This window comes from Cetorhinus maximus, chromosome 2 (genome assembly GCF_964194155.1).
Source record: "Cetorhinus maximus chromosome 2, sCetMax3.hap1.1, whole genome shotgun sequence".
NCBI classification, from domain to species: Eukaryota; Metazoa; Chordata; class Chondrichthyes; order Lamniformes; family Cetorhinidae; genus Cetorhinus; species Cetorhinus maximus.
Genome location: NC_135880.1, coordinates 10,501,812 through 10,519,590, shown reverse-complemented (window position 1 = coordinate 10,519,590; position 17,779 = coordinate 10,501,812). Strand labels below are relative to the sequence as shown.

Below are 17,779 nucleotides of genomic sequence, written 5' to 3'. Positions count from 1 at the left end.
AGTTCCAGGATTTTGATCTAGCAACAGTGAAGGAATAGCAACATATTTCCAAGTCAGGATGGTGTGTGGCTTGGGTGTTGCCATGTGTCTGCTGCTCTTGTCCTTCTAGGTGGTAGTGGTCGTGAGTTTGGAAGGTGCTGTCTAAAGAGCCATGATGAGTTCCTTCAGTGCAATGTGTAGTTGGTGCGTTGATGGTGGAGGGAGTGACTGTTTGAGGATGGGGTGCCATTCAAGCAGGCTGCTTTGCCCTGGATGGTGTCAAGCTTCTTGAGTGTTATGGGAGCTGCCTTCATCCAGGCAAGTGGAGAATATTCCATCACACTCCTGACTTGGGCAAGCTTGGGGGAAGTCAGGGGGCGAGTTACTTACCACAGGATTCCTAGCCTCTGACCTGCTCTGGTAGATACAGTATTTATAAGGCTAGTCCTGTATAGTTTTGGTCAATGGTAACCCTCCAGGATGTTGATGGTGGGAGATTCAGCGATGGTAATGTCATTGAATGTCAAGGGGTGATGGTTAGATTCTCTCTTGTTCGAAATGGTCAATGCCTGACATTTGTGTGGCACAAGTGTTATTTGCCACTTGTCAGCTCAAGCCTGGATATTGTCCAGGTCTTGCTGCATTTGGACATGGACTGCTTCAGTATCTGAGGAGTCGACAACGGTGCGGAACATTGTGCAATCATCAGCGAACATCCCTACTTCTGGCCTTATGGTGGAAGGAAGGTCCATACCTGGCATCGCATCGCCACTGAAATTTATACATGACATTGCTCAATTATATGCTAGGCAGAACATCTTTATGAACTGACAGCAGCATCCTCTTAGTAGAAAATACCATTGCATAGCAGCAGTGTGAAATGACTTCCTTAACCTGTTCAAATTTTTGAGGTACTTTGCCTTCCCAGGGTAATCAGCACCCTTTCCCCCTGCAGTATAAATTGTGATCGGTTGAAACTTGACATTCTTGCATTTGTCCTGATGAGTGCATGACAAGCAGCTTAGGCAACATGTCTCTCATTTCAGCAATATTCAAGTTCTGTACTACCAAGTCTGTTAACTTCTCCATGCCTTTTCAAATGTTACCATTTACTGTACATGTCCTCTCTTACAATCATCCTCTTGTATGTTCTTAAGAAATGCAAGGTTATAAAAGATATTTGGATTTTGAGAGAAAAAGGCAAGTCAGACATTTACCTTTCTGCCATACTACTGTATTCCATCTTTCAAAAAGAAAGACATGATTTTTTAATATTACTTAACAATATGTTAAAAAAGTAGCCAGTTTAGGCTTCAGTGTTAATACAATTATACACTCTATAACAGGTCGATAGTGTGAGCATTGTTCTTTTGAATTCATTCTGCAAGTATTCTTACACAAGCTGGCTACAAGTCAGAAATCAAACACAATATAGCGTAACCTTGTACACTTTAAACAGTGAATTTGTGAAGGAGTACTGGAGACAACTGGGTTTTCACTGCCCAGTTCTGTATGAGCATTCCCCCCTTCATTCAAACCATCTTGTTGAGGGAATGCTGGAGCAAAGAAGAGTAAAAATCGATGAAGTCCATTCCCTTGTCAGTAGTCGGACTGTATGTACAGTGCTGAATGCAAGACAAGAATAAAAAGTCACGGCGAACTGATGCAAAGGAGGGAACAATCAGACTGACCTTCACCCAAGCAGAAGCTTGGGCAGAACACTAGGGAAGAAGAGTCAGAGACGGAAGGTTGTTTGAGTTCCACCCGAGCAGGTTATGACTACTGTTGAACAAGTCCCACTCACAGACTACAAACACACAAGCAAACAAAAAAAATAAATCAGGTAAGGAGAAAGTGGATTAACAGCCGGCCAACTTGTTTTCCAAAAACCGCAAGGAAGTCCTAGGGGCCAAGGCGCCCTGCACCCATCCCAGTGCAGAACCACACACAGCAGTGGGGGAGACGGGATGGTGAGGGTAGGGGAAGGATGAGGGGGAGAGAAAGGCAAGGCAGTTCCAGAACAGTCTGGTGAGCTCTCAGCGCAGCAGAGTACTGTATATCCAAGTGAGAATATTCAGTGGAGTCACAAGTTGGTTCCTGTATGGAACGTTTCATCTGATCAGTGAGCAGCAAAGGTGGTTTTCTTCAGGCTGAAGTTAGACCAGTTGATGGAGAGTCTCTGTCTGTTTTGCCGGGCTGAATCTAAACAGAACCTGGGAAGGAAATAGAGAACTCAATGAGTTAAAAAACAGAAAATTCTGGAAGCACTCAGTAGGTCTGGCAGCACCTCTGGAGAGAGAAATGGGAATTAATGTTTCAGTTCGTTACCTTTCATTGAAGAATGTAATGAGTGCAAGGCAAACCCAGAGACATCTGATGAACAACTGGTTAATTAACTAGAAGTCATTAGAACTGCTTGCTGTGAATCAACCATTTTAAAGCCTGTCCATGTGATCAGCCTCCACAGCTTTGCATCACGCTCTCCTCCTCTCCCCGGACTCTTAGCTGGGCTACCATCCACGAGCGACCATCACACTCTCCATTCCCTCACCCGTGGGATAATGGTATCTTAGTGAGCCTTGACCCTGAGTGCTGACAGGCAATTCAAGAAGGGAAGAATGGGACCTTAGATCCAAGCTCAATCTTGACCCTGATCTGCAACTTTTCATGTGGAACCATGGAACTGTTATCAGGAGCGTGTCCATTAGTCAATTTCCTGCTCTAGACCCAGGGATAATGATTAGTAGTCACATTAAGTATGGGTTTGTTTTCTTTTAATGGAACCAATACAAGTTGATAGCACAGGAGGCCTTTCCATTCACTGCATTTGTACCAACTCTTTGCAAGGGCAATCCAAAATTAATCCATGTTCTCACTTCATGGCTCAGTGTTCTCCTCCAGTTTATATGTTTAATCTATTCTTCCTTCGAAAGATGGAATTGGTCTTTGCCTCAACTACTCCCTGTGGCAAAGCACTGAATGTTCTAGCATTCCACTATGTGAATGAACTGCTTTGAAACTCTAAGTCTCAATCACAATTTGTGAACATATGAGCACAGGAGCAGAAGTAGGCCATTCAGCCCATCGAGCCTGCTCTGCTATTCAATAAGATCATGGCTGATCTGTTCATGTTTAGAATTCCACATTCCCATCTAGCCCCAATAACCTTTGATTCCCTTGCCTAATAAGAATCTATCTACCCCATCCTTAAAAATATTCAATGGCCCCACTTCCACCACCTTCTGAGGCAGAAAGTTCCAAAGTCGCACAATCCTCAGAAAAATTTTCTCTTCATCTCTGTTTTAAAAGGGCAACCCATAATTTTAAAACAGTGCCCCCTAATTCTGGGCTCACCCACAAGAGGAAACATCTTTCCCACGTCCACCTTGTCAATACCATTCAGGATCTTATATACTTCAATCAAGTCACCCCTCACTCTTCTGAACTCCAGTGGAAACAGGAATAAAACCAGAAAATGCTGGGAAAACTCAGATCGGGCAGCATCTGCGTAAAGATAAACAAAGTTAACGTTTCGAGCGAAATGTTAATTTTTTTTTCATTCATTCATGGGACGTGGGCTTTGGTGGCTGGGCCAGCATTTATTGCCCATCCCTAGTTGCCCTTGAGAAGGCGGTGGTGAGCTGCCTTCTTGAACCACTGCAGTCCACGTGGCACCGAAGGTGCTGTTAGGGAGTTCCAGGATTTTCAACCACTGACAGTGAAGGAACGGCGATATATTTCCAAATCAGGATGGTGAGTGACTTGGAGGGGAACTTCCAGGTGGTGGCATTCCCATCTATCTGCTGCCCTTGTCTTTCTAGATGGTAGTGGTTGTGGGTTTGGAAGGTGCTGTCTAAGGAGCCTTGAACTCCTGCAGTGCATCTTGTAGTTGGTACACACTGCTGCTACTGTGCGTCGGTGGTGGAGGGAGTGAATGTTTGTGGATGTGGTGCCAATCAAGTGGGCTGCTTTGTCCTAGATGGTGTCAAGCTTCTTGAGTGTTGTGGGAGCTGCACTCATCCAAGCAAGTAGGCAGTATTCCATCACACTTGTGACTTGTGCCTTGTAGATGGTGGACAGGCTTTGGGGAGTCAGGAGGTGGGTTACTGGTCAATGGTAACCCCCAGGATGTTGATAGCGGAGGATTCAGTGATGGTAATGTCATTGAACATCAAGGGGCGATGGCTGGATTCTCTCTTGTTGGAGATGGTCATTGCCTGACACTTGTGTGGTGCAAATGTTACTTGCCACTTGTCAGCCCAAGCCTGGATATTGTCCAGGTCTTGCTGCATTTGGGCACAGGCTGCTTCAGTATCCGAGGAGTCACAAATGGTGAACATTGTGCAATCATCAGCGAACAACCCCACTTCTGACTTTATGTTGGAAGGAAGGTCATTGATGAAGCAGCTGAAGATGGTTGGGCCGAGGGCACTACACTGAGCTACTCCTGCAGTGATGTCCTGGAGCTGAGATGACTGATCTCCAACAACCATGGCCATCTTCCTTTGTGCTAGATATGACTCCAACCAGTGGAGGTTTCCCCTTGATTCCCATTGACTCCAGTTTTGCTAGGGCTCCTTGATGCCACACTCAGTCACATGCAACCTTGATGTCAAGGGCAGTCAGTCTCACTTCACCTCGGGTGCTCTTTTGTCCATGTTTGAACCAAGGCTGTAATGAGGTCAGGAGCTGAGTGGTCCTGGCGGAACCCAAACTGGGCATCACTGAGCAGGTTTTTGCTAAGTAAGTGCTGCTTGATAGCACTGTTGATGACCCCTTCCATGACTTTACCGATGATCGAGAGTAGATTGATGGGGCGGTAATTGGCCAGGTTGGATTTGTCATGCTTTTTACAGGACATACCTGGGCAATTTTCCACATAGCTGGGTAGATGCCAGTGTTGTAGCTGTACTGGAACTGCTTGGCTAGGGGCGCTGCAAGTTCTGGAGCACAAGTCTTCAGTACTATTGCCAGAATATTGTCAGGACCAATAGCCTTTGCAGCATCCAGTGCCTTCAGCCATTTCTTGCCATCACATGGAGTGAATTGAATTGGCTGAAGACTGGCATCTGAGATGCTGGAGACCTCCAGAGGAGGCCGAGATGGATCATTCACTCAGCACTTCTGGCTGAAGATTGTAGCAAATGCTTCAGCCTTATTTTCTGCACTGATGTGCTGGGCTCTTCCATCATTGAGAATGGGGATGTTTGTGGAGCCTTCTCCTCCAGTGAGTTTTTAATTGTCCACCATCATTCATGACTGGGTGTGGCAGGACTGCAGAGCTTAGATCTGATCCGTTGGTTGTGCAATCGCTTAGCCCCGTCTATCACTTTCTGCTTATGCTGTTTGGCACACAAGTAGCCTTGTGTTATAACTTCACCAGGTTGACACCTCATTTTTAGGTATGCCTGGTGCTGCTCCTGGCATGCCCTCCTGCACTCTTCACTGAACCAGGGTTGATCCCCTGGCTTGATGTTAAGAGTCGAGTGGGGGATATGCCAAGCCATGAGGTTACAGATTGTGTTCGAGTACAATTCTACTGCTGCTGATGGCCCACAGCCATCATGGATTCCCAGTCTTGAGTTGCTAGATCTGTTCGAAATCTATCCCATTTAGCAGGGTGGTAGTGCCACACAGCACGATGGAGGGTATCCTCAATGTGAAGGCGGGACTTCATCTCCACAGTGACTGTGCAATGGTCACTCTTACCGATACTGTCATGGACAGATGCATCTGCGGCAGGTAGGTTGGTTAGGATAATGTGAAATATGTTTTTCCCTCGTTGGTTCCCTCACCACCTTCCGCAGACCCAGTCTAGCAGCTGTGTCATTTAGGACTCCGCCAGTGGTGGTGCTACCAAGCCATTCTTGGTGGTGGACATTGAGGACCCCGGCCCAGAGTTCATTTTGCGCCCTTGCCACCCTCAGTACTTCCTCCATGTGGTAATCAACATGGAGGAGCATTGATTCATCAGCTGAGGGAGGGTGGTATGTGCTAATCAGCAGGAGGTTTCCTTGTCCGTGTTTGACCTAATGCCATGAGACTTCATGGGGTCCAGAGTCGATGTTGAGGACTCCCAAGGCAACACCCTCCCCAACTGTATACCACTGTGCTGCCACCTCTGTCAGGTCTGTCCTGCCGGTGGGACAAGACATACCCAGGGATGGTGATGGTGGTGTCTAGGACATTATCTGTAAGGTATGATTCCGTGAGGATGACTATGTCAGGTTGTTGCTTGACTAGTCTGTGAGACAGCTCTCCCAATTTTGGCACTAGCCCCCAGATGTTAGTAAGGAGGACTTTGCAGGGTCGACAGGGCTGGGTTTACCACTGTTGTTTCCAGTGCCTAGGTTGATGCTGGGTGGTCCGTCCAGTTTCATTCCTTTTTTGTGACTTTGTAGTAGTTTGTTATCACTGAGTGGCTTGCTAGGGCATTTAAGATTCAACCACATTGCTGTGGGTCTGGAGTCACATGTAGGCCAGGCAAGGACGACAGGTTTCCTTTCCTAAGGGACATTAGTGAACCAGATGGGTTTTTACAACAATCGACCATGGTTTCATGGTCAACATTATGCTTTTAATTCCAGATTTTTATTGAAATCAAATTCCACCATCTGCCATGGCAGGATTCGCAACCCAGACCATTACCCTGGGTCACTGGATCACTAATTCAGCGATAATACCACTACGCCATCGCCTCTACATGTACCTGCATTCTGCTTCTCTTTCCACAGATGCTGCTAGGCCTGCTGAATCTTTCCAGCATTTTCTGTTTTTATTTCAGATTTCCAGCATCTGCAGTATTTTGCTTTCATCCAGTGGAAACAAGCCCAGTCTGTCCAACCTTTCTTCATAAGACAACCCACTCATTCCAGATATCAATCTAATCAACCTCCTCTGAGCCGCCTCCAATGCATTTACATCCTTCCTTAAATAAGGAGACCAAACTTGCACACAACATTCAAGATGTGGTATCATCAATCCCTGTATAATATAACATCCTTATTTTTATGTTCAACTCCTCTCATAATAAAGGTAGCATTCCATTAGCCTTAATTGCTTGTTGCACCTGCATACTAACTTTTTGAGACTCGTGCACCAGACACCTAGATCCCTCTGCACCTCTGAATTCTGCTGCCGCTACTTGCTTTTTTATTCCTCCTGCTAAAGTGAACTTCACATTTTCCCACATTATACTCCATCTGCCAGATTTTTGCCCACTCACTCAACCTGCAACCTCCTTTTGTCCTCTTCACAACATACTTTCCTACCTTTCTTTGTGTCAACTGTAAATTTAGCTACCATGCCTTCACTCTCCTTATCTAAGTCATTGATATAAATTGTAAAAAAAGTTCAGGCCCCAGCACAGACCCCTGTGGGACTCCACTCGTCACATCATGCTAATCAAAAAAAGACCCATTAATGCATACTCTGTTTTCTGCCAACCAAACAATCTTCTATCCATGCTAATATGTTACCTCCTACATCATGGGCGTTTATTTTCTGCAATAACTTTTAGAACAAAGAACAAAGAAAAGTACAGCACAGGAACAGGCCCTTCGGCCCTCCAAGCCTGCGCTGATCATATTACCTGTCAAACTAAAACATTTCGCACTTCCGGGGTCCATATCCCTTTATTCCCATCCTATTCATGTATTTGTCAAGCTGCCTCTTAAACACCACTATTGTACCTGCTTCCACCACCTCCTCTGGCAGTGAATTCCAGACACACTACCCTCTGCGTAAAAAACTTGCCCCGCACATCTCCTCTAAAGTTTTCTCCTCTCACCTTAAATCTATGTCCCCTAGTAATTGACTCTCCCACCTTGAGAAAAAGCTTCTGACTATCTACTCTGTCCATGCCACTCATAATTTTGTAAACTTCTATCAAGTCGCCCCCTCAATCTCCGTCACTCTAGTGAGAACAATCTGAGTTTCTCCAACCTCTCCTCATAGCTAATAACCTCCAGACCAGGCAGCATCCTGGTAAACCTCCTCTGCACCCTCTCCAACGCCTCCATATCCTTCTAGTAATGTGACGACCAGAATTGCATGCAATATTCCAAGTGTGGCCTAACCAAAGTTCTATACAGTTGCAGCATGACTTCCCAGCCTTTATACTCAATACCCCTGTCGATGAAGGCAAGCATGTCATATGCCTTCTCCACCTGCGTTGCCACTTTCAGTGACCTGTGGACCTGTACACCCAGATCCCTCTGCCCGTCGATGCACTTAAGGGTTCTGCCATTTACTGTGGTACCTTATCAAATGCCTTCTGGAACATATCCATTGGCTCCCCTTTATCCACAGTGCATGTTACTCCCTCAAAGAACTCCAATAAATTGGTTAAACATAATTTTCCTTTCGCAAAACCATGCTGACCCTTCCTGATTACCTTGTGTTTCTCTAAGTGCTCAGCTATAATCTCCTTAATGATCAACTCTAACACCTTCCCCATGACAGATATCAAGCTATCGTTTTCTATCTCCCACCAATCTTGAATAGAGGGGTTATATTTGCTACCTTCTGATCTGATCTGACAATCATTTGTCGCAGACTTGGCCACCAGCTGCTTTTCCCTTTCAATTAATAAATGCCTTTCTGAATTTTAAACACGTCAATTAAGTTCTTCTCGAAGCCGTCTGCATCAGTGGAAATTGTCTCAAAATCTCAAATCCCTTCTAGTTTCTCATCCCTGAAATCACTCATGAATCAACACGGTTTCCATTCTACTGCTTTAATGCCCTTTCTATAATGGTGTGCCCAGAACAATGCTCTGTGGCCTACATACGTTCTTATACAAACTTATTCTATAACTGGGGAGTCAAATAAAATTGGATAACACTTGCAGAGTTAACACAGGCATGACAGACCAAATGGCATCCTCTGTAAGATCTATTGATCTTACTTGATTGTGAAGGGCTTTTCCCTCTAGCCCATTTCCTCTTCACCCAATTTGGATGCATCATGTCCTTGCTGATGTACAAGGTAACTGTCGAATAGGTCTCTCCCTAACCTCTGATTCATTTGGTTAATCTTCAGGTTCAAATCAATCCATTTTTACAACAAAAATGTTCTAATTCACAATTAAACAAGCTTGCTGGCAAAGCATTTTAGCTAAGCACCTGGAGAGAAAAATTTTTAGGGCTACAAGGAAAGAGTGGGGGAGTGTGACTAGTTGAGTTGCTCTAGCAGAGAGCTGGCACAGACACAAGGGGCCGAATGACATTCTCTGTGCTTACCAACTGCAATTAAACGAGGTGCCATTTGCTTATATAAAAACAAAAAGCTAAAAGCTACTGCGGATGCTGGAAATCCAAAACAAAAACAGAATTACCTGGAAAAACTCAGCAGGTCTGGCAGCATCGGTGGAGAAGAAAAGAGTTGACGTTTCGAGTCCTCATGACCTTTCGGCAGAACTGAAGTATAGTTAGGAGAGAGGTGAAGGGTCATGAGGACTCGAAACGTCAACTCTTTTCTTCTCCACCGATACTGCCAGACCTGCTGAGGTTTTCCAGGTAATTCTGTTTTTGTTTTGCCATTTGCTTATGCTTGTTCTTGCATTCAGTGACCTTAACAAGATGTGAGCCAGCAAGTGACCAGAGCTGTTTCTGCTTGAAATGAACAGAGCACTTACAACGCAATAACCAGCAACTTTAACACTGAATCTAATGCAATTTTATTAATTTATGGAATGTAGATGCTGCTGCAGGGTCAGCATTTATTACCCATCCCATATTGCCCTCGAGAAGGTGGCAGTGAGCTGTTTCCTTGAACCAGTCCGGTCCATGTGGTGAAGGTACACCCAGAGTGTTGTGCGATAGGGAGTTGAACCCCATGATGATAAGTTGGTTAATGACTGCCTAACAATCATTATTTTTGGGCTGCTGTTAGTGTCTGCCCATTTATAACCTGAATATTTTAAGTGAAGGGGACGATACTTCAATCCCCTAAATAATAAAGTGGCAGATTATCAGTTTAGAAACCACAGGGTCCACTTTCCAATTGAACCAGTTATTTAAATAGCTTGACACCAGTGTTAAAAGAACACAGGCTGCAAAATTTAGGCTCACACCTAGATTTAGCACATTGTTGAAACACTAACAAATTTAGTGCACAGGTCTTTGCAGAATCATAGAATAGTTACAGCACGAGAGCAGGCCATTCGGCCTATTGTCTGTGCTGGCTCGCGACAAGAGCAACTTAATTAGTCTCACACCCCTGCCTTTTCCCTGTAGCCCTCCAAATTTTCTTCTTCAAGTGCTTATCCAGTTCAGTTTTGAAAGCCCAAATTGAACATGCTTCCACCACACTCTCAGGCAGCAGGTCCCAACACTCACTGCATAGAAGAGTTTTTCCTCTCATTGCCATTGGTTCTTTTGCCAATCACCTTAAATCTGTGGTGTCCTCTGGTTTTCAATCCTTCTGCAAATGGGAATTGTTTCTCTTTGTCTGCTCTGCCCAGGTCCCTCATGATTTTGAAACCAATCTGCGTTTTTGGGATTAATTAGTAAATGACTGCTTGACACAGTCTTGCAATTCAAAATTTTCAATGTATGTCCTTCATTAGTTAAACCCCGTTTGAAACAGAGTTGACAGACTTTGATTCAGGCTTTATCCGTTATCTGTTTTGAGTTAGCTCTTAGAAACAATGGCAGTAGAGATATTACCTTTTAGAACAGAGGTGAGGAGAAACTTCTTTAGCCAGAGAGTGGTGAATCTATGGAATTCATTGCCACAGAAGGCTGTGGAGGCCTGGTCATTGAGTGTATTTAAGACGGAGATAGATATGTTCTTGATTGGTAAGGGGATCAAAGGTTACGGGGAGAAGGCAGGATAATGGAGTTGAGAAACTTATCAGCCATGATTGAATGGCGGAGCAGACTTGATGGGTCGAATGGCCTAATTTCTGCTCCTTTGTCTTATTACAATTAGCCATTGTCATTCTAGAGTCAGACAATCAGTGTAGTAGAGGAGGCAGTCATGCGGTTCTTTTATTAAAAAGCTTCCTGTTCATAAGGATGTAGTGATCTGTGCAGGTTGGTATGCAAGCCTGTGAATACTGGAAGATGATGTCATGTTCAAATAGCCCATGAAAAGTCTTAGACAAGGCTGGCAAATATGAGGTTACAGTCACGTGCATAGCAATATCACCACTGATAAATAAAACCACCAAAATTCACATTACCTCTTGAAATATTCCACTTCACGCTCGGTCTCATCCATCTCCACACTGTCCAAATCGATGTCTTTAGGTAGGAACACATCATCTATTTTTAAAAAATGTATAAATTGTTCATGAACTGATTCATTCCAATGGCAATTTTAGATTTCTTTCAGGAAAGTGTGTTTTGGGTTACAGTATGTGAATAATTTGAGACACCGTATGTGACATAAGGTGAGGAACAGGTGACTTTGGGCTTAGGGTTACCAAATCTCTCCACCGCAGGAGCTTTTCCTCACTTTGCATTCCTAGATCTGTTGCAAACTAACTGGGAGAGATCGGTTGCTATTATTAATTAACTACTCCAATATCGTTGTACCATGCAATAACCAGGCTGGTTAGATCAACCTTGATCTTTTTTCATTTAGCAATGTTGCTCCATTTACAAGCAAGTATAGCTTATATAAACCGCGGCACATTATTGGCTTATAAATATTACATTATATCGATTGGACAGGTAGGACCATCTTTTTCTGAGCTCAGTTTCTTCAGCTTGTGGTAGAGTAGCCTATTGTAGAAAACATCATTTCTGTCTAGAATAGTTTCATAAACAGGCTTAACAACTGTATTTAAATCAGTGATCAATCACCAAGGTAATGCCTCGATATAATCCTTTACGGAAAAGTATGCCTATACCCATCAAAAGGCTCTGAGCTATTACTCTTGTTTTTTTATTCATTCATGGATACGAGCACTGCTGGCAAGGCCAACATTTACTGTCCAACGCTAATTGCCCTTGAGAAGGTAGTGGAGCCACCTTTTTGAATTGCTGCAGTCTATCTGGTGCAGGTACAACCAGAGTGTTGTTAGGGAGGGAATTCCAGGATTTTGACCCAGCGACAGTGAGAGAAGAGCAATATAGTTTCAAGTCAGGATGGTGTGTGAATTAAGGGGTTATGGGGTGCAGACAGTAAAGTGGAGCTCAGGCCGCAACTAGATCAGCCATGAACTTATTGAATGGTGGACCAGATTTGAAGGGCCGAATGGCCTACTCCTGCTCCTAAGTAGGTCCCACGTCCTATGTGGATTGGAAAGGAATGTGCAGGTGGTGGCATTCCCACTTGTCTGCTGCCCTTGTTCTTCTAGGTGGGAGAGGACGAGGGTTTGAAAGGTGCTGTCCAAGGAGCCTTGATGAGTTGCAGCAGTGCATTTTGTAGATGCTACATACTGCTACCACTGTGTTTGTTCGTGGAGAGAGTGAATGTTTAGTGTGGGATGCCCATTAAGCAGGCTGCTATGTCTTGGAAGGTGCTGAGCTTCTTGAGTGCTGTTTCGAATGAAAACGAACAGGGTGAAACCTGGAACCATTTTTTCACACAAGAGGGCAGCAGAAACGAGGAAATTATTCCCAGAAGGCTGAGAATGCTGGACCAATTGAATTTAAGAACATAAGAAATAGGAGTAGGCATCCACCCCCTAGAGCTTCCTCCGCTCTTCAATAAGATCCTCAGTGATCCAATCTGGACCTCAACTCCACTTTCCTGTCTGTTCTCCATAACCCTCGACTCCCCCACGGTTCAACAATCTGTCTATTTCTTGAATACATTCAATGACTTAGCCTCCACAGCTCTCTGGATAGAGGATTCCAAAGATTCACAATCCTCAGAATAAACTTCTCATTATCTCCCTTTGAAATGGGCATTGCCTTATTCTAAAACCTTATCCCCTAGTTTTAGATGAAAGCAAAATTCTGCAGACGCTGGAAATCTGAAATAAAAACAGAAAATGCTAGAAAAACTCAGGTCTAGCAGCATCTAAGAGAGAAACAGATGCACAGAATCCACGCTCCACAGATGCTGCCAGATGCTGAATTTTTCCAGCATTTTCTGTTTTTATTTTATCCTTTAGTTCCCCCATGAGTTTTCAGGATTGAGATGAATACGTTTTTGTTAGATGAGAGTGCCAATGGAGTTAAGGTGCAGATCAGTCATGGTCTGAACTAAGATGGAGCACAGGCTCATGGGACAGAATTGTTGACTGCTGTTCCTTTGTTCCTAGACCAATATTCATGCACACCACAATCATTCACTATAACCACTGGGACACTAAAAACCACTGCCAGCATATCGCTGTAAAACTCCTTTCTCAAACTGGGTAACTAACTTGGGCTTCCAGGATGGATCATCTTCCAAACCCGTGGCCACTACCAACTAGAAGGACAAGGGCAACAGATGCATGGGAACACCACCAACTGCAAGTTTCCCTACAAGCCACACACCATCCTGATTTGGAACTATACTGCTCTTCCTTCAGGATGAAATTACTGCAGAGCTTGGTTTTATCATTTTAAAATTTATTGGAACAAGGGCACTGAAACTCAGTAACTTTCCCACTATGCCATATAATCGTACTCTGAATAACTCCACAATGGCCTTAATAATCTCAATAATGATTACCAAGTGTGCGCAAACACATGCTTCACTCTTCCATTCATCATGTAGATACAGCCAAACCTTGACTTGCGTACCTGACATCTGTACTTCTCAGACTGTGGAGTCCTGGAACTCCCTCCCTAACAGCACTGTGGGTACCTACACCATGCAGACTGCAGCGGTTCAAGGTGGTGTCTCACCACCACCTTCTCAAGGGCAATTCCAGGGAGAGCAATAAAAATGCTGGCCTACCCAGTAAAGATTACATCCCATGAAAGAAAAAGGATGAATCCACTCAGCTGCAATGCAACAACTGCTCAACTCTTCCGCGAGGCTCAATGAGAAGCAATTACTTGGGTTTGGAAGCAGAGGGTGGCGTGTGCCTGCCCAGACATACCCAATGGGTAGTCTGTATCACTGAGGAGGAAGGTGTGAAAACTGGTGGCAAAAGGAAAGGAATAAACTATTAACTTCCAAGCGGCTTCTTCAATATCAGTACTACATAGCAAAACAGAGATGGCTAAGGTCAACAATTTAAGAATACTGCTGAGTTCCACTGAATACCTACTAATAGTTGAAGAATTAATTATATAAATTTGTGTATCAGAAAACATGCTGTCAGGTAGACCGAGAGGCATTGAGATCAGAGTGATGAAGCAACACTAAAAAAAATGGAGATATTTTCCATCTAGAGACCGTAGTAAAGGAGACAAAAGTGCCAAAAGAAAATTAAGATTAATTATGAGGAGTTAATTTTAAAACCACAGAACAAGTACTCAAATAAACAGATGAGGGTAAAAGATAAAGGCTTTTGTCAAAGATAAAGACCAGCTCAGCCACACAAACTAGGAAAGACCCAAGCTAGATCTCAAAATTGGTCTCAGTGTTTCTGGATTAGGCATGGATTATTTAGCCAGTAGTCTTGCTTCTGGACATTAAACATCAACCCTTGAGAAGTGCAGATGTCAGCAATGTAAGTTAAGGTTTGGCTATGTCTTTATGATGAGTGGAAGAGTGAAGGAAGTGTTTGCACATACTTGGTGATCATTATTGGGGCAGAATATTAAGGCCATTGTGGAGTTATTTAGAGTATGATTAGATGTCAGTGGGAAAGCTAATGAGTTTCAGTGCCCTTGTTCTAATAAACTTTAAAATGATAAAAGGCTCTGCAGTAATTTCATCTAGTTAGTCTCAGAGCTCCCTCTTCTGGTGGAAACTTACTGCAGATTGACAATCTACACAGCTCCAAAAATTGTTCATTATTATATACAGGTTAAGGGCTCAAGTCTTTGGGAGCCTCATACAAGAGTAAGGGGTACCACAGGCGCATGAAAGGGAGTGGGGGTGCGAAAAGCAGGAGGGAATGTAAAAACAAAGGAGCAAAAGACAGAGTATGAGATAGCAAGCGAGAGAGAGAGAGAGAGAGAGAGAGCAAAAGAGACAATTTTGGCACCCCACCAGGATAACAGAGAGATTTTGTTAAAGTTTGTTTTTGAGGTGTTGCAATGCTGGCAGGGCGTTTTTCTACCTATCCCAGATGTCTCAAGATGACATTGATGGGTCACCTTCTTGACTTGTTGCACTCCTATGAATTTTGTTTCTAATTTCCAACTACCAGACTTTAGAATTGAGATTCAACCACGTGGTGTTAACTAAGCTGCTTCCCTGCCCCAATACTAGAACCAAAGTTTAGAACCAGGTTTAGTAAATTCAAATTTGACACGCTTGCTGGGTTTTGGTCTGTCAATCACTGGGTTCCAGTACCAAAGCCACTGTTATTGCATTTGAATCAGAGATATTAGGACTGGAAAATCCATTATTACCCAGCACTAACACATTTTGGGCACAAAGTGAGAAAAATATTTTTATTCAGGAATTTCCCTTTTGGCCAATGTTTTTATACGTCGCTGTGCCAGGAGAATTACACAGCTGCATGCGTGCATGTGTGAGAGTAAGAAGTTTTTAGTCAGGATGCATCATAAATGTGGTACAGTCTTTTCCTGCCTGTCATTTTCGTACGCTTCGTAAAAGTCCCTCAGCTGCAAAGGCCGACTGGAGGTGAGTTTGAAAGTGATCAAAAGACATCAACCTGCATTTCAGCAGACATTTTTGAGTACTTTCAGACAGGCAGGTTGAATGGCATTGCCAACTACTGACTCAATGTATCTACAATGTGTTGAACAAAAATAATTCTTTTAGCTGCCCTGGGGAAAGTCAATGAATGGGGACCACTTGTGTGACTGAGTAACATTAGTGGCATGACTAATGTGGTCCAAGTGCTCCTTATCATTATATGAAAAATTGTGTGAAACATGAGCATAGGAACATAGGGCTTAGGAGCAGGTGTAGGCCATTCAGCCCTACTCCACCATTCGATAAGATCATGGCTGATTGTGGCTTCAACTCCACCCTCCTGCCTATCTCCCATAATCCTTGACTCCGTCTGTCAAAAATCTATCGAACTCTGCCTTGAATAAATTCAACGACCCAGCCTCCACTGCTTTCTGGGGAAGAGAATTCCACAGACTAACAGCCCTCTGAAAGAAAAAAATTTCTACTCAGTCTCAGAAAGGAGGCCTCTTATTCTTAAAATGAGTCCCCTAGTTCTTGTCTCTCCCATAAGGGGAAACATCCTCTCAGCGTCCACTCTGTCAAGTACCCTTAGGGTCTTATATGTTACAATAATATCACCTCTCATTCTTCTGAACTCCAATGGGTATAGGCTCAACCTGTCCATTCTTTCTTAATAAAATAACCCCTGCATCCCAGGAATGAGTCAAGTGAACCTTCTCTGAACTACTTCTAATGGAATTATATCCTTTTTGAAATAGAAACTGGACACAGTACTCCAGATGTGGTCTCACCGAGGCCCTGTACAGCTGCAGTAAAGCTTCCCTACTTTTATATTCCACTCCCCTTGCAATAAATGCCAACATTCCATTTGCCTTCCTAATCACTTGCTGTACCTGCATGCTAGCTTTTTGTGATTCATGTACCAGGACACCAGATCCCTCTGTGCAACCGAGTTCTGCAATCTCTCTCCATTTAAGCAGTATACTGTTTTTCTATTCTGCCTACAAAGTTCACATTTTCTCTATCTGCCAAATTTTTGCCCACTCACTTAACCTCATTTTGCAGACTCTCTACCTCCCCTTCACAACTTACTTTCCTATCTATCTTGGTATCATTGACAAATATAGCTATCATACATTTGGTCCCTTCATCCAAGTCATTGATATAGATTGTGTCATGCCAAGAAGGCATGAAGATAAAAAACCTAAAGAAAATTGTTTCTCTTCCATATTCTCTGGTTTAAATTATTGTTTAAAAATATGGACTATTGCTGATAAAATGGTTGCAGCTAGTCATATGCAGGTGGTTCTGGAAGATTCTAAGCCATTCCAATGGACAAAGGCTAACTCATCATCCTTCTGGAATGTGACTCGTATTGCGTGAACATTCCAGCCAAGCCAACACAAAGGGCCAGTAGACGAGACGTCCGCAACTGACAAAGGCAGGGCTATTTGTGACTCATCTCCAACATTGTGCTAATGGTTCTACAGTTACCTGCCCAAAATACAATGGGTTTTAACAAGTCTCCTTAAAGTACATCATTAGCTGAATGCATTGACCCTAATCCACCCTGTCACATGACTGAGGCTTGAACTGTTTGAATTGCTTTTATTCGACAGCCTTTGAATTCTGTCTTCAGTTGCTGTTTAATCTCAGAAGAGAAACAGAACTCCATGTTAGCAGCCTGCCATCTTCCATCAACCAAACAGCAGCAGAACCAGAGCTCTGTTCAGGTTTAAATTGCCTGGCCCTCATCTACACTGTTTCTATGAGAACTTCTGTGCCAGTGCCGACTACAAGACTAATTCATCTCTATGGGGTTTGCCCATTGTGGAAGTCATCGCTACTGGAAAAGTCAATCACCTAGTATCAGCTTCAACCTGCTAACCTTTCTGAAGGAATACACCACTGGACTTTAGATTCTGGACTCTAGACTAACGTGAAACAATAATTCTTATTTTGTCTGTGGTCCTTGCGCTGTAACTCTTTCTTTCCCTTATCCTCTTTTATTGCGTGAAAGTACCGGGGTTATGTAGCGACACACCTTCCCCGCATTTTGACAGTATGTAAAATAAACTAACCCTCTTATTTTATTCTCTCTCAAGTTGGCTGTTGGGTTATTAATAGAGGA

At 43.6% G+C, this 17,779-nt stretch overlaps 1 protein-coding gene across 2 annotated transcripts in view; it reads right to left on the bottom strand.

The window, feature by feature from the left end:
- Positions 1–1,211: 1,211 nt before the first annotated feature.
- Positions 1,212–17,779, bottom strand: part of fam193a (family with sequence similarity 193 member A) — a 241,983-nt gene continuing 225,415 nt past the window's right edge. For both annotated transcript variants that reach the window (XM_078560819.1, XM_078560827.1), the window contains exons 21-22: positions 11,168–11,249; positions 1,212–2,192 (exon numbers count right to left, since the gene is read on the bottom strand). In XM_078560819.1, the coding sequence (XP_078416945.1) occupies positions 2,099–2,192; positions 11,168–11,249 (176 nt within the window). In that variant the 3' untranslated portion in view covers positions 1,212–2,098. The remainder of the gene's footprint in view (positions 2,193–11,167; positions 11,250–17,779) is intronic.